Raw genomic sequence first — 22,119 nt, 5'->3', positions numbered from 1 at the left:
TTCCCAGGTGGGTGCTGGTAACTGAACCCGGGTCCTATGGAAGAGCAGCCAGTGCTCTTAACAGCAAAGGCATCATGCAGCCCCACAAGCTTCTTAAAAACAGCCAACTGTAAACAAGTGTATCACTACATGAAGAGTGAATTGATCAATTACATTTAGCAGCACAGTGGTCACTGGTGACTTTGAGAAACTGTGTTGGTACAGTGGGCTGAAACAGAATGGAAGTGAGTACAGACAACGTTTGGCAGAACTGAGATGGTGTGGGAGTGAAGAATGTGTAGGTAAGAGAAGCATTTGAAAAAGAGTATTTAGCATCTTTGTAGAGGAATAATCTGCTACTCAGGGGAAATGGGTGATGGAGTCTGAGAAGCAAGTAAACTCCTTTTTGCATGAGCATTCATGACATGAACATGGTTGTGTCATGGACTCAAATGTCTTAGACCCATGGGAATGTACCAGAGTTACAGCCTTAAACAGAGCATGAACCATTCATATTGAAAAGGGACAGAGGCTGCAAACAGATGCAGATGGGCAGGTAAGGTGGGAGTACTTAGAAGAATGAAGTGATTTATCACATTATTGAGAGAGAAAAACCTAGAATTAGCCATTTTTGTAAATTGGGAGATGGCTCTGTCTGTTACGGCACAATATCCAAGCATGAGTTGGTTGAGTTCAGATCCTTAGCAGAACCCATGTCAAGGGCAGGTGCAGTGGCAGGAGTCTATAACCTCAGCACCAGGAGTGGTGGGAACAGGTGGATCCCAGTGATTCCCAGGTTAAGTGGGAGACTGTCTCAAAAAATAAGCTCTGAGGCACGTGACATTAACCTCTGTCCTCCACGCATACATACACACACATAAAAGTTATTCTATAAAGTTATAATTTCACAGTTGTCTGTGAGTTTTGAGATTACCAAGAACTCTGCCTTCAGGCTTTTATGCAGTGATTAACTACGGAAAGTCAACTTCAAACCAGGGTTCTTTTAATCCTTGGGGAATAGTATAATACTAAAAAGCTGGAAATAATACAAATGTTTAACACAAAGGATTGTTTCAAAAATAAATGGGTGGAAAACTGTTATGAACTATTAAGATATTATAAACAGACACTGTAGAAAGCTTAAAGTAACAAACAACAGACAAAACATGAAGTTATAGCTACGATGTGTGACTAGATACACAGACATACAGAAAGTGGCTAGATCCATCTAAGACACGATGGTAACAGCCATTTCTGTAGAGTCAACACTTGTCATGTATCCATCACTTCCCACGCACACTTTTATTTTTATAATTGTTGCTGGGCATGATGGCATACACTTTTACCAGGACTCAGAAGGTGGATCTCTGTAAGTTCCAAGACAGCGTGATCTACACAGTAAGTTTCAGGCCTGCTAGAGCTACATAAAAAAACCTATGTTAAAAAAAAAAAATTTTTTTTTAAGTGGATATCAAGAAAGAAAACTGGTAACGTGCCACAAAAGTCTCCAGGTACAATGGGTGACACCAAGGCTTGGGAATAACCCCAGCTGCCTGCATGAATTACATTATCTCTACTTCATGGTCTTATGGTGAAGAACTCCTAAATTCAAGACAGATGATTTATATAAACTCAAATAAAATATGTCACAGAGGGTCTAGCACCAGCTAATGAGATCAGACTGTACCAACGACTGCAGAAGAAACAAGACTATTACGTATGGCATTAAACTCTGGCTTTATGATCTCCAAAGACAAGTTTCTAGATTACTAGGAGTCCTACAGTTACTGAGAATAACTTCATGTACACCTCCCTCCTTCATAACTGAGGCTCTATAAACAGGTGTGTTCTTGTCTATCTATTTGTTTTAAGACTTTTAGACAAGGTCTCACACCAGAGCCCAGAGTGACCTTGAACTCTATGGAGCTGAAGCTCACCTTGCACTGCTGATTCTCCTATACCCCAGTGTTAGGATTACAGGCATGCACTGCCATGTGCAACTTGCAAACACATGTTTAAAACAGAGGAACTAAGAGGCATAAGCCTCAACAACCTCCTCGCTGGCATTCTGGTGTCCTTTGAATTCTAGTCTACTCAGTGGTCATCTGGTCATGTGAGACCCCACATATAACCTCTCAGGCCATCGTATCTTAGGATGAAGTCTATATGGCTTTGCCAGTTCACATAAGACACCCAAGTCTCTGCTACCCCACTGGCTTCATCACTTCCTGAGCGTACCTTTCTCAATAGCTGTGTCCTCCACCTAAAATGACTCCTCTATGAAAAGCTATGCCTGCCTGCTCCTTTACGTCCTGAGTGCCTAGATGGGCACCTTGTACCAAGCAATTGCTCAAAAGATGTAGCCAAACACCTGAGAAAGCAATTCAAAGGAGAGAAGTTTTGCTTTGGCTCACAGTTTCAGAGACCTCAGTCCAGAGTTACCAGGCTCTGTGTGCTTGGGAAATACAGGATGGATGGTAGTTATGGTCCTGTTCACTTCATGGCAGACAGGAAGCAGAGCAGAATGGAATACAAGAAGGGACAAGACACAGCCCCAAAGACACATCCAGTAACATCCTGCACCATAGGCTGTGTTCCTACCTGTTATCACTTCAAGGGAGCACTCCACTGATCAGGTCAAAGTACATGCTATCTAGATCAACCACAGATACACCCAGATGTGTGCTTTACTTATCTAGAGGGTTTCCAATCCACCTTAGCTGGCCATCAAGATTAACATTCTAATATGTAATGGGACTTCCCTTGTGCCAAGTCCACCTGTACTTTGCACTTGCTCAAAGCCTGGTCCTTAGTGAATACACAGGAGAAAATGCAAACTGCGTAAACATTACTTTCCACCACCTGCACACTCTTCCCTTGGTCATGGTCTTATCAGGTTCCTTATCAGATTACTTTAAACATCATCTATAAGCTTATGACTGGCTCCCTACATTATATCTCTGGGTTGCACCTAGTAATAAAACCTATATATGCACAGAGCTCCAGCAGTAGACCTTAAAAGGCCAGAATGAAGAAAATGAAGATGGTGTCATTCATACAGCAGTTCCACCTTGCCAGACTAAGATGATCTATGTGACTTTCCTAGAACGTGATAGGATAGCAAGTTTTCTCAAACAGGACAGTTGCAATGGGCTTCAATCTTTAAAAAGGTAAATCCAATACTAACCAGCCAGTTATTTTCCCACTGCTCTGTTTCCCTGTCATCCACCTTCCAAAGAAAGGAACAACTTATTTTGTTGGGTTTCCTCCCTGTGTTTTTACTTCCTTCAGCCTCTTTCAACCTATAAACTAACCTCCTCTACTTAGCACACAGGAACACTCATTTTATGTGAAGTGAAGTACATGTGACTGTACAATTACAAGCAACACCAAATCACAGCTGGGTACAGTGGTGCACGCCTGTAATCCCAGCACTCTGGCAGGTAGAGTGAGGAGGACCTCTGTGAGTTTGAGGCCAGCCTGGTCTACAAAGCGAGAGCAGGACAGCCAAGGCTACACAGAGAAACCCTGACTTGAAAAACCAAAAGAAAAAAAAAAAGTAACACCAATTCAAGTCTTCAAATTTGTCCTAACTGTACTCTTTGAATATCTTTTGATACTCAGGTCAACTCACAACAGCAACAGAACTTTCTAGTCCAAATGCTAATAGTACTAAGACTGAGAAAGTTCTGGTTTTAGGTTAAGACTAATTGGTTGCTAGCATTTTTTTTTTTTTTTGGTTGCTAACAATTTTTATAAGGTGTCTAATACTATATACTTTGAATATAGTGTCTTACTTTCCTTCCAAACTACCCCTAAGATATAGGACTATTTATAGGCCCCTTCGTAAATAAGAAAATTGAGCTCAAAGAGGCAGACAAGTTTCCTGATATTAAACATTGGACACAATTGGGATGTATACCCAAGGCTGTTCTCATGATCCTGCCTCTGCCTACCTTTTTTGTTTTGTTTTTCAAGACCGGGTTTCTCTGTGTAACAACAGCTTTGGCTGTCCTGGAATTCAGAGATCCTCCTGCCTCTGTCTCCTGAGTGCTGGGATTAAAGGCATGCACCATTGCCACTACCTCTACCGCCACCTCCTCCACCTGACTTCTACCTACCTTTTTACATCTGCTCTGAACTGCTGCGCTCACCCTGAGAACCGAAAAGCTAATAAGACTCTGTATGTGTCTAACACAGCAGGCTGTCATTTACTTAGGGAAAGCTCGGCTACTATTGGCCACAGGGGCCTTGAGTTGTTGTCTCACCCTGGAAGGCTTCACTTTGTTCACACTGTAGAACCATCCTCATAGAGTTGGTTCTACAACTCTATGAGGTAGAAGACAGGGGCTCACAATCTAGACCTTACAATTTCTCCATGGCAGGGGCCTTGAATCTTAAGCCAACTCTGGAATCACAAGGTTACTTCATACTTCTTTTCAGATTAGGGAGGACTGAAGCTACTAGTTGGTATGACTACAAAACTCACAGCTTGCTACAGGGCTCAATAGAACAGAGTGACCCTGGGCCAGGGGGGAGGGCAGGCCACTGTTGTTTTTAGCCAGATTGTGGGCAGAAATCATTACAGGCTCTACAAGGAATCCCTTCACTTGCTTGTGAGTAACAACTCTAAACGGTTTTCTGAGAGCCCTGGAAAAGTCTGAAGGACGAAGTGGAAAGGACTTTCTGTCCTAGGAAGATCAGGATGGTCAAGGGCTGATACAGGACCAACTTTTAAGCATTCGGTGCTGAGGAAGCAATACTTCATTGGTCAGAATTATGCAACACTGGGGGCTGGAGAGCTGGCTCAGCAGTTAAAAGTACTGACTGCTCTTCCAGAGGACCCAGGTTCAGTTCCCAGAACCCACATAACAGCTAATAGTCATCTGTAAATCCTGCCCCAGGAGATACAACAGCCTCTGCTGGCTTTCACGGGTACTCCACATATGTGGTGCATAGACATGCATGCAGGCAAAACACCCATACACAAAGTAAAAATAGGTAAAGGAAGGAAGGATGGAAGGAAGGAGGAAAGGGAATACATAACATGTCTTCCATTCATCTAGTTAGACCTATTTAGAAGGCTCTTAGCAAGGCCAAGAGTGCTGAGTCTTCAGTCCCTACTCCCCAGAGAGATCAGTCCTGTTGTCTAGAGGTTACCTCTCTGAGTTCCAATGGAGCTGGAGTTACTTCATGCGAGAGCTGGGACCAGTGATCTTAACTGCTGAGTTAGTTACTTCAGCAGCACTTTGTGTGTGTGGTTCTGCATGGTACTCTCACAGGGCTTTACTTTGGCACCAGCAGCAGTTCCAGAGGACCCAGGGATGACCCAGGCTTGGTCTATCTGCCTGATAGACGGGCTCTAATTCACCCAGAAGACTTTTGACCCCCACTCTCTCCTTTTCTCCGTGGAATCCCTCTACTGTCCACAGTGAAGGGAACCTTCCTGAATGCTAATCAAAATGTACTCATGTACTAGATTGTCTTTCTGCAGCTCCATGTGCATGCTGGTACTACAGCCATCCATTTACTCAGGACTCATTCAGTAAACATCCTGTGCCCAGTAATATAATCCATTTGCTCCCAGAAAAGTTTGAATGCCTCGGCACCCAAGAATAAGCTAGCCTGTCTGATGCCATGGACAAAGCCTCAAACTAAGTAAGAGGTTGCAGGCACAAGGCTCAGGCTGTATTAAAACTAAAAAAATGTGTTAATAACTGAAATTGCATTTCAAAATGAGGCTCTGCCCATGAAAATAACTTATATATCTGATTTTTTTCTTAAAAATAAAAAATATGAGCAATACTGTGGAGCAGCACTTGTAAACTCTTCAGTTCTATTCAAATGAAACAAGGCTGGCCAAGCCTCAGATGGAAGGGCAGCATGTGTGCCTGTGAGCATGGGGAGCACATGCACTAAGCGTAGCCAAACTTTGCATGACTCCTTGCACTTTCTCTGACGACATTACCTTTGGTTGTTCCCTACACACCAACCACAGAAGTCAACATCGGTGACCCAGTGCCCTTTGGAAAGAGTAAATAACTGTCTGCAATTTGGTAACCTGTGGACTAGGCAACTATGAGAGAGGGCTATTTAAATTCTAACAAAGGGTAGAATTTAGCCAGCATCCAACATTTTTATACAACAGTAGAATACTTGTGTCTTGTCCCCTCAACTTTAAATTTGGGTAGCAGGCTGCTTTGAAATCTGGAAGCTTTGTCAAGTAGAAGTCCTGGTAAGCGGTACAGGATGAAGTTAAGGCCTGGGGATGAGCAGAGGGTTTGAATGGAGTACTGAACCAAATTTTTAGCATTTCCTTAAATTCCCATCTTTGCTCAGACCACAAATGTATTTGTAATATGTAGGCAACTTGAAACTGATAGAAATTCTAACCTTTCTCTTTTCTGTCCTTAAAGGCAGTGGCTTATCCAGTAAAAGAGGTACAATAAATCTTACCCTCTGCAACAACTTGGCAAAAAAAAAAAAAAAAAAAAAAAAAAGTGACAAAAAAAGTAATAATAATTTTTAAGAAAATTATTTACAGAAAAGTAGAGAGGAACTAGAGAGGAACTTCAGTAGCAACAGAGACTTTTTAAATTTTTATTTATTAATATTTGCTTATTTACTTATTTATCGAGACAGGGTATCTCTTGGATCACACTTTGTAGACCAGGTCAGCCTCAAATTCACAAAATTCTACCTACTTCTAACCTCTCAAGTATTGGAATTAGGAAGTGTGCACAACCACACCTGGCTGACAATGGTATTTTTAATAATGTGGAAGTTGTGAGATGTGTAATGGAGGCATGTTCCAAAGGAATAGAGCATTCGTAACAGAACAGAGCACAAGCAATAGCACAACTCATAAAACCAGTCTTCTAAGACAAATGCTGTTAATTAGGCACTGAAAACCAGCAGAATGTCTCCTTAAGCCTTACAGAACATACTTCATAGCCATCAAACTGCTTCTGCTGACAGAACAAACGGGGAAACTAAGGCTTACAGTAACCTCTATCAGCACTGCAGAGTGGAGACTGACAGCTGTGAGCAGCTGTGCTGCTGTGTGGCAACTGATACTGCTCTGATGTATGGCCACACTGCTCTTAGCTTCCTCAAACACATCTCCGATTCACTGCAGTTGTGTGTCATGATTTTACTGAACTCATGTGCAAATAAGTGCAAAAAATGATTCCTTATTAGTAGTCTATAAATTCAGAATCAGGGATGGCAGGGCTGAAAACCACAGTGGCTAACAAAGACCACTGCTGTTTTCTTGTGGTTCAATAAACATCAAGTCTTGGTTTATGAGCGAATATTATTTAAAGTACTGTATAAAATTGTTTTCAGGTTATGTGGGAGGTGGAAGGAGACTGCCATAAGTTCAATTTGAGATCAGCCTGGACTACAACTGAAACTCTATCTCAAAATAGGAAATTAAACAAATCCAAGTATAATGTCCTAACTGTAGCAAAAATGTGACTACAGTACCCAGAGGAGTACTCACGTATGTGACATTCATGTATGTAACATGCTTTTCCAAATGCTAACCTGCTGGCCAAACTACATAACAGTACAGTGTGCTCCAACATATAAGCAGGTATACTCAGAAACAATGTGTTGTGTTAAATGCTTTGAATTCGTGCAAGAACATTTCAGATTTAAGTAACTAAAGGAGAGTCAAACACCATGACACAGAGCAGTCACTCACTCACAGCGGACGCTGTGCTCCATCCTGCAAAAGCGTAACAAACCTAACTCTGTCCATCAAATGCCTGCAATGACCCCTGCTAGGATGACAAGCAAGCATGCGCTCAGATTTCAACAGTTTCCTCAAAGGGATGGATGGTTACTACACGTGGATACATGTGGTGAGGTGAGACAATGCACGAGCCTTGGCACCTGCTGCCCATTTACTGAAGCATGCAAGCCTAGTACTACACAGTACTGTTCTCCAGTCAGGACACAGAAAGCTCTGACTACAGAAACAAACACTACAAGTATGTGTAATCCAACACAACTCACGTACAACAGAGAAGTGAAATATACAAATAATTATAAAAAGAATTCCAAATATATAGTTGAGAAAAAATACAAGAATATCTGGAAAGTATGTAAAAAAATTCTTCAAAAAGGTAATAAAATATTGTTAACTTTAAGAAAGAAATGTAGCCAGGCAGTGGTAGCACACACCTTTAGTCCCAGCACTTAGGAGGCAGAGCAGGTGGATCTGAGTTTGAGGCCAGCTTGGTCTACAAAGTGAGTTCCAGGACAGCCAAGTACACAGAGAAACCCTGTCTTGAAAAACCAGAAAGAGAGAGAGAACAAAGGTATCAGTTTTTACAGACTAGACTATTAAAAAAAAACATTTTGTTGTATTAAAAATCTTTTTATACACTGATTTTTTTAAAAGCAAATACAAATACAGAAATGAAGTAGGAAGGGTTAAAGAGAACACTGAATCTGAAGGTCGCAGTGAGCTGAGAAGACAAATGAGTTTGGGAAAAGGAAACATCTAGATTTGTGGGCAAGGAGATTGGAGAGGAAGGTGCTGCATGCACTGAGCCTGCAGTCCACAGGATTCCCTCAAGTCTCAAGTCGATTTGCAAGAGTCCACCAAGGGCTAGAAAGCTAAGAATAAAGAAACCACCATAGAGCCCAACACCAAAGTCTCTGTAAGAATCTCTACGAGGAACGCTTCGTAGTGGGAGCTAAATCTGTCCACGCACAGCAACCTCTGGGAACGCTGTAAAAGCTGTAACAAAGCCAGTCCATGACTGAAAATTACGTATAGCACAGCGCCACCTGACTATCACAGGGACACAGCAGAAGTCAGAATCCAGTGAAATACAACCCCCAGTGTCTAGGTATGCAAACAAGCAGGAAAAGATGGATAACCACAAGAAAAAGTAACTGGGAGGGAGGCGCTAGAGAGATACTAGAAGGCCTGAGTTCTATTCCTACCACAGGTTAGTCAGTCACAACCCTGTATAACTCCAGCTCCAGGGATCTAACACCCTCTTCTGGCCTCTACACACACAGGATACATTCCTATACACACAAACACGCACTTAAAAAATTTTTTTAAACCTTAAAAAAAAAAAAAAAAAGACATACTATGTGAGTAAGCAATCTTTCAGAGCACTGTGCTGTGCCCATCTATAACCCCAAAGTCAGGGATCTAAGCAGGAGGAGCCCAGGCCTGTACACACCATCCTAAAGATAAAAGCACTATCGAAAATCCACCATCCAGTTCCAGTCCTCAGCTCTGTGCTTCTTCAGCAGAGGCCACAGGCATCCTGGAGCCAGGGCAAACCTTTCTACCCTTTGATGTTCAGCATACAGCCCAAGCTTTATCAAGACTCAGTTACTGATAATCTCTGGCTTACTGATGATTCTTTAATCACTAAAGTAACCAAAACAAAAAGATTTAAAAAAAAAAGTGAATTACACCAATTGTTAGGTCAGTTACACTTCTAAGTACAGGTAGAGATGGTGTAACTCCAGCACCACAGAAAGAAAGAACACTGTAGAGCTGCTACTAATTACCAAGATAGACAGATATAAAACTGAAGGTGATTAAGAATATAAACTGGGCATATGTGGTGACTCTCAACATTGATCCCAGCACTCAGAAAGCAGAGGCAGGTCAATCTCTGAGTTCAAAGCCATCCTGGTCTATACAGTGAGTTCCAGGACAGCCAAAGCTACACAGAGAAGCCCTGTCTTGAAAAATGAAAAATAAAAAATAATTAAAACAAGGACAGAAAAAAAGGCATAGGACAGCAGGCAATTAATGCAGTGAATACAATTTTTTAAAAGTCTAACAGAAAAATTTTGACAGTTGTAGAGAAAGACTGTACTCCATCATGAAGACTGTCTGAGTTAAATAGTAAGTATAATGATCTTCCAAATAAAACATTAAGATACTTTACAGAACTTGGGAAGTTGGAAAAACAAATGGTCAAAATACCAAAGAACATTCTATAAAAACTAAAAGCTGAGCATGAAGGCCTGCACCTATAATACCAACGCTTGAGAATCTTGAGACAGAAGATCTCCATGAGTTCGTTCAAGGCTACCTGGGATGCACAGTGGGTTCCAGGTCAGCCACTGTGAGTTACAGTATAAGATCCTGTCTCAAAACAAACCAATCCACCAAGGTTAGAGTTAGCCCTAGGAAACACCAAAAGCAATGCCTAATCACATAAATGCGGCAGCACTCACCTGTAATCCCAGGAAATACAGAAATAAAGAATCATGAGCCCAAGATCACCTCAGATACACAACACATTTAAGGCCAGCTAAGACTAAAACAACACACTATCTTCAAAACTATTCCCCAGCCCCCAACCTTTCCTAACAAAACCAAATACATTGCTGGGTCTCAACATAGCTAACAAATGAAAAATGACTTGTAAAATATAAATTGGCTACTAATCATTCTTTTGCTTACCATTTCTTGATATTACTTTCTGTTCAATATTTAAATAATATATCCCCAACAGAGGCAAAGAGACAATCTTCCATTTTTTCCCCCCTTTGGTTTTCTGAGACAGGGTTTTTTGGTGTACCCTTGGCTGTCACTTTGTAAGTCAGGCTGGCTTGGAATTTAGAGATCCACCTGCCTCTGCTGGGATTAAAGGCGTGTGCCACCACACCTGACTGACTCTTTCATTTCTTAAATCAGTTTGTCAGCTGTGGTATATATACATGACTGCTCTGTCATGACCAAGAGAGAGCCTGTGCTTACACTAGAAAGAAGCACTGCTGGCCAGGGTTATCTTCCAAAAATGGCTCTTATGTGAGTGTCTTATATCCTGCTGTAGTGTAATTTTCACTATGACATATGCTCTAAAATAAGCTACAGCTTAGTATTTGTCACGTGGACAGGTAAAACTGTAGTTACATACCATTTACCTTTGGGGAAAAAAGCCACATTTTTCTTATAGTTACCCTTTAGGGAGGGGAGTAACATCCGTCCCCTTCTTCCCCACATTCAAGAGCTACATAGTCAGAGAAGCCAAGTCTATAAAACTCATTCTTTCTCACACTAATCTAGGATTTAATTTTGTGTCCTCAGACTTGATACAACATAGAAAATATAAGAGCAAAGTATGGTGGTACAGACCTATAATCTCAGCACAAGGAAGGCTGAGGCAGGAGGATCCCATTTTGGGGAAAATGGCAGACTAGTTTAGTGGCTCATTCTTGTAATCCTATCATGTGAAAGGCTGAGGCAGTTAAGATTACAGAGTCTAAGGCCATCCTGGGCTAAAGAGCAATTTCTGGGCTACCCTGAGCTACAGTGAGAACATCATCATCAACAACACAACAAAATCAAAACAAAACAAAACAATTCTTGCAAGACACAGGGACAGGAAAAGGGCATTCGCTTTTTGGAGGAATGAGGACAGTGAGAGGAGGCAAACCTTTAAAATAAAGCAACCATGTAAAAGACAGAGAGAAGCCAATGGGACTTAATTATGACCTGAGACTGAAGCACTGCTAAGTATAGTAAGGTTTAAGTACACACACCACACCAAAGCATTGCTTTAAATTGCCCTTTCTGAATAATGATTACACATTAAAGAAGAGTAAGTTAAAAGAGAAAACTTCAAGCCAGGCGCATACCTGTAGTCCCAGCACTCTGGGAGGCAGAGGCAGGTGGATCTCTGTGAGTTTGAGGTTAGCCTGATCTGTCCAGGACAACCAGGCTACCCAGAGAAAGGAATCCTGTCTCTAAAAAACCAAAAAAGAGAAAACTTCAGAGTCTTTGAGGTGGCTCAGTAGGTCAAATGAACCAGTGAGATTTAGTACTAGAAACCCAGATGGTAGGCAGAGAATCTATAAGGTTATCTAACCTCCACACAAGCACTGTGTCATGTTCCTGTAAATACACACACATACATGCACACGCACCACACAATAAATAAACATAGAAAATAACTTTATTTCGTTTCTGAGTCAGGGTCTCATTATGTAGCTCTCAATGTCTTGGATCTCTATGTGTTCTACATCAGGAGTTCCACTAACAGTAAAAAAGACTCCCTGCTCTTGCAGAGCACCCAGGGTAGGTTCCCTGCATCATATGGTGGTTCACAGCCATTCTCTACTCCAGAGGACTTGAGAACTTCTTCCGGTCTCCACAGGCACCAGAAATTCATGTAGTACATTCACGTGCACATAAGCAAAATACTCACATAAAATAAAAACAGACTTTAAGGCCAGCTCGTATCACACTGGGTGTAGAGAAGCCCGAGGGTCAGAAGTTCAAGACCACGCCAAACAAACAAACAAGGGGAGGAGGAGGTGGAGAAAGAGGGGTAGGGTAGCACTGTGGGTCCAGGTCAAGGAGACTGGAGCTAAGTGCAGGTGAGTGAAGCACTCTGATCCCTTGTAGGAGTACCCCCAGGTGCTCAGTACTCAGCTTCCAGGTTCAGTGGTGCCAGGACAGAAGAAATGACACTTGTCATAAACCAACAGCCAGCCGGAAGACAGCAGTGACTTTTCTTCTGCATTTCCTTCAAATAGCAGTGACCTTGTAACTTTCATTCCTCTTTTCTAAGTGCTCTGCCATCACATTCTGAGGAAAATATTCTACTCTAAAATTTCAATGTCTAGCAAATTATATCTCTAAAATTCTTTTTAAAAATCTGAGCACCAGCCAAGCAGTAGCGGCATATGCCTAACAGAGGCAGGTGGATCTGAGTTTGAGGCCAGCTTGTTCTACAAAATGTATTCCTGGACAGCCAGGGCTACGAAGTTTCAGAAACCCTGTCTTGAAAAACAAACAAAACAAAACAAAAAACCCAGAACAAAACAGTTGGGTGTGGTGGCACATGCCTGTGAGCTCAGCACTTAGGAAGCAGAGGCAGGTGGATCTCAGTGAATTCAAAGCCAGCCTGGTCTACAAGGCAAGTCTAGGACCGGCAAGGCTACACAGAGAAACTCTGTCTCAAAAAACAAAAGACCAAAAACCAAAAAACTTTAAATAAAAAATTTCTGAGTACCTATAATGTATACGGCCTTATATCACAAAATAATAGCTTTGATCTTACACTGTTACAGAGTCTTACTGCCACAAGGTGGAATAAACACATTCAACACGAAGTCAAAAATCCATAGGTGCCCACCACATGGCATAGCAAGTAAACAGCTATCGGTTTCACCAAAAGGTCTTGGAACAACAGGACAACTTCTGAGTTAGCAAGGGCTCATCAGGTTAATACTGGCTGACCTGGGGTAGACCTCCGGGGCCATGTAAATGAAAAGGTAAGCAGTAAGAACCAACTCCCCAAAGTTGTTCTCTGACCCTCACACAAAGTCCACAGTACACGTGCCCACATACAGCACACACACTTGCCCATAAGTAAAATAAAGTGCAATTTTAGAACATTTTAAAGAGGACAACATTCAGCTGGACCCTGATCAGACAGGAGAGACCTACATATCTAGAGAGGGGACAAGGGCCACCTACAAAGTCCCTGTAACTAGATAAACAATAGTTAATTTAGCTGAAATAACAAATACTTGGAAGAAAATGGAACTATAAGGCCATATTTGTTCAAGTCAGATGTAAAGAGGTTGAATTTTATAAATTCCATGAATTGTAAAAAAGATTACCTAAATACAATACAACCAAATGGCAGCATAAATAAGACCAAGTGACAAAGGTTAAAGATACTCGCTGAACATTCCCCATTAATTTTTCTGCACAACTCTTGGATAATAGCTACAATAATTTAAAGAAAATAAACTCTAAGCTTACACTACAGGAAAAAGACAAAAACAAAAACAAAGCCATTTTTCTTTCCAAGATCAATTTCTTCTTCCTGCCTTCAAACACACAATCCCTCTTAAGTGAAAAACAAATACCTTATGACCCGCTAGTCCTCAACTATCCTCTCATCTTCTTCCCTCAGTAGGTCTTAGGAGGCCTCTACACCTTCACTGCCCAGCCCTAAGGTGGCTTCACCCCAACTACTCTGAACTCTCCCAGCACACTTCACTAACTTCCTGTTTTTTTTTTCACCCCCTCTGAATCCTGAAGCGTCAGTCCTGCTCCTAAACTCCTGTACCTTTCACTTTCCTAATCACTAACTCACAGGTTTCTGATTCCTCTCCATCCTGTTTTTCATTGTGAGTTTCTCTTTTTTCTTTTCTTTTGTTTTTTACTTTTTTGTTGGTTTTGTTTTTTTTTATTTTTTGTTTGTTTGTTTTGTTTTTTCAAGACATGGTTTCTCTGTGTAATAGCCCTGGCTGTCCTGGACTCTCTTAGTAGACCAGGCTGGCCTGGAACTCAGATCTCCACCTGTCTCTACCTCCTGAGAACTGAGGTTAAAGGTGTGCATCACTTCGCTGGCTTCATTCTGAGTCTCTCAAGTATTCCAAGTGTCTGGTCTTCTATTCTTTGCCCTCGATTAGTTAATGACCTTACCACTCCCTAAGTCTTCATCTAACTGGCTAGCTGGGCTTGTGGTACCAGGCAGCATTTCTAAGTATGTTTTCACTAACCAAGGCAAAGATAAGACAACTTATACTTTACTATTATTCTTAATTCTAAGACTTCTAAGATTTTCATAAACATGGATTTAAATGTACAAATGTTTTGAACATAGTAAAAATGCTGTGGATGACAGTAAAATATTTTCCTTTAAACAAAAACAAGGCCAAGATTTAATCAAGTTTTGAAGGTAAAAATTAGACAATGCTGAGGACAAATTAAGACTAGAACACAACAAAACAAAGCCAGGCACAATGTTCAGAAGGTCTATGTAGCCAGACTTCATTTTTGACCTAAATAGGACATGCTGGGTGAAATTTTGTCCATTGTTTCTTTAGTCTGGCTACATAGACCTTCTGAACATTGTGCCTGGCAAATTGTGGGTAAGGAAACAGATAAGAAACTGGTAAAGCCTTTCCCTGCTGTTGGAAGAGTGGAAAAGTTTCCTGTGCATTACTGAGAAATCCAGGGAAAGTCCACCTGCCCCACAAAGGACCCAACTGAGTATTACATGAATATAAATGAAACCTTGTAATTTCCTTTCCCTTGTGAACTGCAGTAGCGGACAGTAAAACCTGTGAAAGGTCCTGACTTGAGCACACGGCCCTGTATCTAAGTCAACAGCAAGCTGCACGTTACTCTACTTCTTTCTACATAGCATCACTTGGCACCCCTGATAAAATAGACACCTCAGAAGTTTCAATGCTGGTCAGCCTGTCAGCAAGAAAAGCACTCATATACTACAGAACTCTTTCTGGAACCTACCAGAATCTAAGAAATAACTGCGGAAACAGGCAGCTGTCCTTCAGAGAGCATGGAACAATTTCAGAAGCATTTCCACACAGCATCTCACAGAACCTCTGCGAGCTGCAGAGGACCTGCAGAAGCACTATTTAAGCAACACTGGTGGTGGTGGTGTGAAAGTTCAGTGGTACAGTTCCTGATCAAACACTGGGCCTAAGATACATCGAGCTCACAATAAACCAGATGTGAAAATCACTCTCACATTAAAAATTTCCAATCCAAGAGCAGAATTTGGTCTTGGGTTTTAAAATTTAAATGTACTAAGAAATGAACAACTTCTGAGTGATCACTTACGTTCAACATGATTCACAAGTGAAAACAACCAGGGTAGTCTAAATGATGGGGGAGGGGGGCAACAAGCAATACTCAAATTAAAAAAAAAAGAATTTATCTACTTTTCTACAACTTAGAATAAACCCTACAAGCAAAGTAAACAAAAATCAAAACTCTTCTGAAGGTCTCCTGCTAATGCAGTGTTTGAAAGCTACAACCTTTTTATAGGCTCCACCAGTAAGTAAAACTTTCTTTTTTAACATACAGCCCTAGAGCCAGCACGGTGTCGCACACCTTTGATCCCAGCGCTCAGGAGGCAGAGGCAGCTGGCTCTCTGTGAGTTCAAGAACTGCCTGGTCTACAAAGCAAGTCCACGACAGCCAAGGCTACACAGAGAAACCCTGTCTTGAAATATCAAAAGATACAGCCCTAGTGAGCGCGATTATTAAAATATGATAGTTGACAATTCTTTCCAAAGGTCATAGGAACTAAATAGTTTTTTCCCCTATAAAATTGAATTTGGTTTCTTGCTGTCCCTTACAACACAGTTAAAAGGTGAAAATTCTAAGGCAGTCTCCTTCTAACTCCTTAAAATTAGAAGATATGATATAGAAACTCAAAGTTAGACACTTCTCTGTTTACAGAATCACATAAAACCAGTATTTTAACTTCCAAGAATGAATGTTTCAACTTTAAAAACATAGGTGGACAGTGGTGATGCACACCTTTAAAAATCCCAGCACTGGAGAAGAGAAGCTGGGCTGAGTGTGATCTACACAGCAAGTTCCATGACAGCCAGGGCTACACAGAGAAACCCTGTCTGGAAACAAAACAACAATAACAAAACATCCAAACCAAAAAAAAAAAAAAAAAAAAAAAAAAAGACTTTAAAAACATTTTCAAAAATAAATTACAGTACTCTCTAAAAGTCAAATTGTACTCATGGCTTACTGTCATTGAAATAAATCATGTAAGTGTTTAGATGTCAAAACCCAACTAAAGTAACTTGGTCAGTTAACTCTTAAAATATTCATCCAGCCCAAGAGTAGTAGTGCAAGCTTCTAACCCACCCTCTGGAGGCAGAGGCAGGTAAACCTTTGAGTTCCAGACCAGCCTGGTCTACAAAGCAAAACATCTTTTCATTCTGCATGAGATGGTTTGATGACACATGCAAGCACAATAAAAGCTAGTGATTTATGGAGGTTACTGGTGTTACAATCATATAGAGCTGTGTGATACATCACTGCAATGTCATCTGCCATCTGTAAAGGGAATGATCACATAAAGATGTCTCCAATTTCTTTTCCCCTCAAAGACTTGATGATAAAATTAAAAAATGATTTGAAAACAAATTTATGATTTTAAATTTGACTAATTTTTAGCTTAAATCTCTATTACCCAAATGATATCATCATACCACTTTAACCTATAGGTAAAACATGTTTGAGTAAGTCTCATAAAGTCTATAACCCTAACAACCATATTTTAAACTATTTCTGAAAAAGTTGCAGCTGCTGAAAGTAGCGATCAGAACACGACCAGAACAAATACACTGACATGTAACAATACCCTAAGTCAGAGCTGAACTCCAGCAGTTCTGGAAACCTGTGTCCTTTTCACAGACTACCACACTAGTGCAGCGCAGCTCTAAAATCTCATCTAAGTCTAGACAGCAGCACAGACAGAAGCATTCTCATTCATCTTCAGTAAAATCAACCAACTATACTACAGGGCAAGACCTCACCTGGGCACAGCAACCTCCCCTTGAGGTATCTGTGTTGTTTGTCTGCCATCTCTCAGAAAAAAAAAAAAAAAAAAAAAACCATAAAACTAGGTCTTGAAGAACTGTATTAGGGAATTCGAATTTTATCCTAACTGGGCCAAAACCTACGAGCATAGGATTACTATATAACTTAGATCATTAGAAGGCCACTCAAAGGAAAAATGGTCATCCAAAGAGGAGGCCAATACAGGAACTCAATGACAAGATACTGCAAAATGACTGTGGAAACATATGTCAGACTCATTTTTTTTAAACCATTAAGCAGTCCTTGGATTCTTTATGGAAGCCTTACTTAGTCCATCTCTAAATACAACAGCCTGGCAAAACCCCGCCATCTCTCCCATAAACACAAGCTCCTCATGCCTTCTCCCAACTCCTAAGCCCATGTTTACAAGGTTGTTTACTTTTCTTTTTCTCTTTCCTTCAGTCAGGGTCTTCCTCTGTGTGGCCCTGGCTGTCCTGGAACTGGCTGTGTACCAGGCTGGCCTCTAGCTCAGATCACCTGCCTCTCTGCCTAAGTAGTACCGAGATTGTTACTGTCACTGTCAAACAGTCTTGTCTCGGAGCCCTTTTACTGTTCACTTAGTTCTTTTACATTTTTTTCATGTTGTTTGTATGTGAGACGTGCACATGTGATATGTACATCTGAGTGTGGCACAGGACAGCTTTGTGGAGCTGGTTCTCTTCTGTATTTGTCGCTTCCAGTAATAGAGCTCAGGTCACCAGGCTTGTGAGGCAATCAGTGTCACCTGTTGAGCCGTCTCCTCAGCCCTGCCTTACACTCTTTTGAGCCCCAGTTCTCTTCCTTTGCAATCCTCAAAGCATGAGCACACGGAAAATAAAAAATAAACAAGTATGCTAGTTCTCTGGTAATGAGACCCACTTGAATGTTTCAGGAAGATGGCCTTCTCCCTACAGAAACAGTAAGCCAAGCACAACCAACTATTAGCAGGTTCAAGTGTAATCCTACACAAAGATGGCATTGATTTCAGGCGCCAAGTTCAGGATTCTTACAGTACTTACACTGAAACAACTACTCATAAGTATACACTGGGCAAGTGTTTGCCTCCAACCTTCAATTTGTGTTTTTGCACCACATTCTTTTACTTCCTCAGTGTGAGTAAAAAGGACAGAAACAGAGCCTTGCAGTTAATTCATGATGAGGCTCCTTGGGAGGCTGGGAAGTGTTCAGTAACTACTTGTATAGCATGAGTGAGTAAAACTGAGTCTAATTCCCAGAACTAGGTGAACCAATGTGGCAGCATATGCCACAATCCCAGCACTGAAGAGAAAGATGTAGGAAGATCAGGAGTTCAAAGCCAGCCTCAGGCCAGTCTTAAACTTGGAGAAACCTGTGGCCCTGACCCTTACCCCAAAGGCCAACCAAACAAATAATAAAAGATCCTGGCATCATTCCTACCAACTATTTTAATTTCTTCTGTTAACAACTTTTATTTCAAACTTCCAAGAGGGAGTAGTGCTGCAGGTTTGCCATCCAGCATCAGGAAAACAATGAGTTTAAGGTCAACCTGAAGTCATCCTGTGTTCTGGGGCAGCTTGGATGACATCTTGTCTCAGAAAAGTAAACAAAGTATGACATCCCATATTATGAACTCCGTGAGACATCAGGAAAGCTACTACACAGGAATCCTGCAGTAACTCTCCTCCTACTCAGCATTCCTGCAATACAAGATAAACTGAGAAGCTGCTGTCACATTAACTGCACTGGGCAGAAGCTGTGTGCCAGAGAGGGCACTAGACACTAGAGGAGGGTAAGTTAGTGTTACATGGTCTTCTCTGAAAGTTTAGTGGGGGCTCAGTATCTACACAAGAAATGGAAGGGGTAATGCAGACAGCAGTGGGCAGGAAATGCTTTACAGCTAGATGGAGCTTGAGCTAGACCTTTTGGGTGATAGAATTTTATAGGAAATGAATTGTACAAGAAATCAGAACCATATGATCTTACTGGTAAGGTGTAATGTTTTTTTGATGATATTACAAAAAAGTTAAACATGTTAAGTCAAGAGAATAACATACAGGGAGGAGATGAGGGAGGGAGGGTGGGATTGGGAGGGAATAAGGGAGCGGGATACAGCTGGGATACAGAGTTAATAAAATGTAACTAATAATAAAAAAATTAAATTAAAAAAGATATTAAAGAACAACAACAAAAAAAAGAATAACATAACAAACTTGTGAACCCAATAACAGTATTTACCAATAACAGAAATCTTGTTTTATATATAACTTACATGTCAGAGGCTATAACATAAGCCGATTTTTAAATACTACATTCCTCCTAGGCTCCATTCTCAAGACAAATATTCAGGGTCATAGTACACTGATCTTAAATGCAGAATACAAATAATCAAACATTTTCTTAAATCACATGTTGTGTATAAGCCAAGTGAACAATGACAAAAAGAACAAAATTCAGTGTACATATACTTTCAGAATAACTCCTCCACATTGGTATTTTGGTGAGAATGGGTAAAGTTGGCGAGAGAACTCATGGGACACATATTCAGAGCGTCTCCTTTAGCCTGTTTCCTCCTCTGAAAATAAGATTTACCCACCTTAGGGACAAGCGAGAAGACTGCACATTAAGCACTGTGCACTTAGTTTTTTGTGCCCTGACTGACTTGGGAAGAACCAGGAAATGAGACAGGAATGTAGCTTCCTAGTCCTGTTGCTCCCCCCCCACACACACACACACCATCATCATCCTCTCTCCAGACACTGTGGCTTTCTGCACTTGAGAACAAGCCAGCAAGGAGAGGCTGACTGTCCTGATGGCAAGGTGCTTCCTTGACAATCAAATAAAGCTGAGACCCAAGGAATTATTTCAAGAGAATACATCTTGTAAATGATCAGACTTCACAAAGCAGTCTCTCCTTAACTAGTAGGGCCCATGAACACCAGAGAAGTGGTATGTGGCCTATCTACCCAGTAGTAACACATTTTTATAGACAGGGTATCACTCCGTTGCCTTGGCCAAACACAAACTGGGATTGCAAGCAGGTACAACCACGTTAATTCCTTCCCCATTTCCTGACCACTATGTTATTTATTTATTTTTTTTAACAAATAGATATCCTTTTAGAGTACAGTTAAAAACAAAACAGTAAGGCAGACATGAGGATTCACCTGGGAGTCTTCATGGTACAGGGCTAGCCCTAGCTGTACCACCACCCACAGCTGTGTCACCGCCGCCTCCACTTCCTAATCCAGCTGAGGGCAAACTGTGTTCCTGTGTTCCACACCACCTGCCACCGAGATGCCCCTCACTGCTGCTCAAAACTATCAAATCAGTTTGTCTTTTTAAAACACAACTGTAGCCTCCAAAACCTAGCTTTTCTTTCAGTTACTTACTCCCCTCAGTTTCTCAGCTATCTTCTTTTTCAGACTGCGTATACATCGCTGAGATCTGCAATATTAATTATCTTCAATCATCAACCCTCTGTTGGGACACAATGAGTTCCTCACGTACCATTCCTTGTTTTCATATATAACCCTTTTATTTTATTGTCTCCGATAGTTAAAGTTCCATTATAATTTGGGACACATGACAGTCTGCTCCGACTCCATTCGTGCAGGCGGTGCAGAAGGCAATTCTTGAACTTTGCAGTTTAGGGACAAGAAACGAAGAACTCACTTTTCCAATTACAAGAGCGGACCTTAAACCCTACTCTAGGGAAAAGTTCCCAGTTCTGCACCAAATCACAAGTGCTTCCTTCAAACCTTCTCCAGCCTCTCTAGACTGCAACCTGGTTCCCCGACCCAAACCTGCAGCCAACCATCCATCTCCTGTTTTCTCACCCTCAAAAGCCATTACTTGCTCTCCACTCATCCCGAATATAATCAACCTCCTTCCACTGCAAACACTCCACACCTCTGCACTTCTCAGCTCCCTTTCCCCCAAAGTTGGCACTCCCTCAACAGGACGCCATTTGTCACCCCCTGAAAACTACCAGCATGTGTCTAAGCCCCCTCAACCTGCTGAAAAGTCAAGGGGCTCAACTTGCACCCCCTCCGCCGAATCGACCCCAGAACACGGGCACTCGTCGAATTCCTATGGCAGAGTACCAACCCTTACAAAGACTGCCCATGCCCCACTGCTACCGACGACTTCCTTTCCAGAATGTGGTCATCCCAACAGACTCCCCTCGGCCGTACGAGGCTCGGGCTCTCCACGCAGGGCCTCTGCCCACCGTGGAGGCGGCCGCTCCTCCCTCACTACTTGCAAGTTGTGCTTCTTACCACCTGTTCTCGCCAGAGTGGGGTACACCTTTGCCCGGGCCCGCCTCTGCCCGCCCTCTCCGGTCCCTCCTGCCCGCCAGCACCCGCGCCGGTCGGCTCCGCGGCGCCGCTCGGATGGCCGCCCCTCCCCCGGGCTCGGAGGGCGCTCGCCGCCCGCACCCCGGCCCCGCGGGCACCTGCGGCCCGGCCCCCCCAAGCCCGCACTCACCACGAATAGGTCTGCTCCGCCATGGCGCTGCCTCTCGGGGCTCCGCGGCTCGCTCGGCCGGCGGCAGAGGGCGCGGCCGGGGGCCCGGCGACTTGCTCGCGCGGCGGACAGGCACACGGGGCTCCGACGGGCTCCGACGGGCCCTGCTCCCTGGGCCCCGGCGCGGGCCGGGCTCCGCGCTCGGCCTCGTCAGCCGCGGCGGCGGCGACGGCTCCGCTGCGGCTCCAAACCCAACATGGCGGCGGCGGCGCGGAGAACAAGGGCCCGGGGCGGGCGAACGGCAGCTCGGGCCCGCGCTCAGTGCGCGCC

General features: G+C 42.4%; 1 protein-coding gene across 1 annotated transcript in view; it reads right to left on the bottom strand.

Annotated features, from left to right (window-relative positions):
• Positions 1-22,113, bottom strand: part of Sppl3 (signal peptide peptidase like 3) — an 82,457-nt gene extending 60,344 nt beyond the window's left edge. Inside the window, exon 1 of the mRNA XM_055606302.1 lies at positions 21,811-22,113. Within this exon, the coding sequence (XP_055462277.1) occupies positions 21,811-21,833 (23 nt within the window). The 5' untranslated portion in view covers positions 21,834-22,113. The remainder of the gene's footprint in view (positions 1-21,810) is intronic.
• Positions 22,114-22,119: the final 6 nt, after the last annotated feature.

Source organism: Psammomys obesus, unplaced genomic scaffold (assembly GCF_907164565.1).
Source record: "Psammomys obesus unplaced genomic scaffold, mPsaObe1.curated_primary_1811, whole genome shotgun sequence".
Taxonomy (NCBI): domain Eukaryota; kingdom Metazoa; phylum Chordata; class Mammalia; order Rodentia; family Muridae; genus Psammomys; species Psammomys obesus.
Note: the sequence above shows the minus strand (reverse complement) of the source record. Positions and strands in the feature narration are given on the sequence as shown.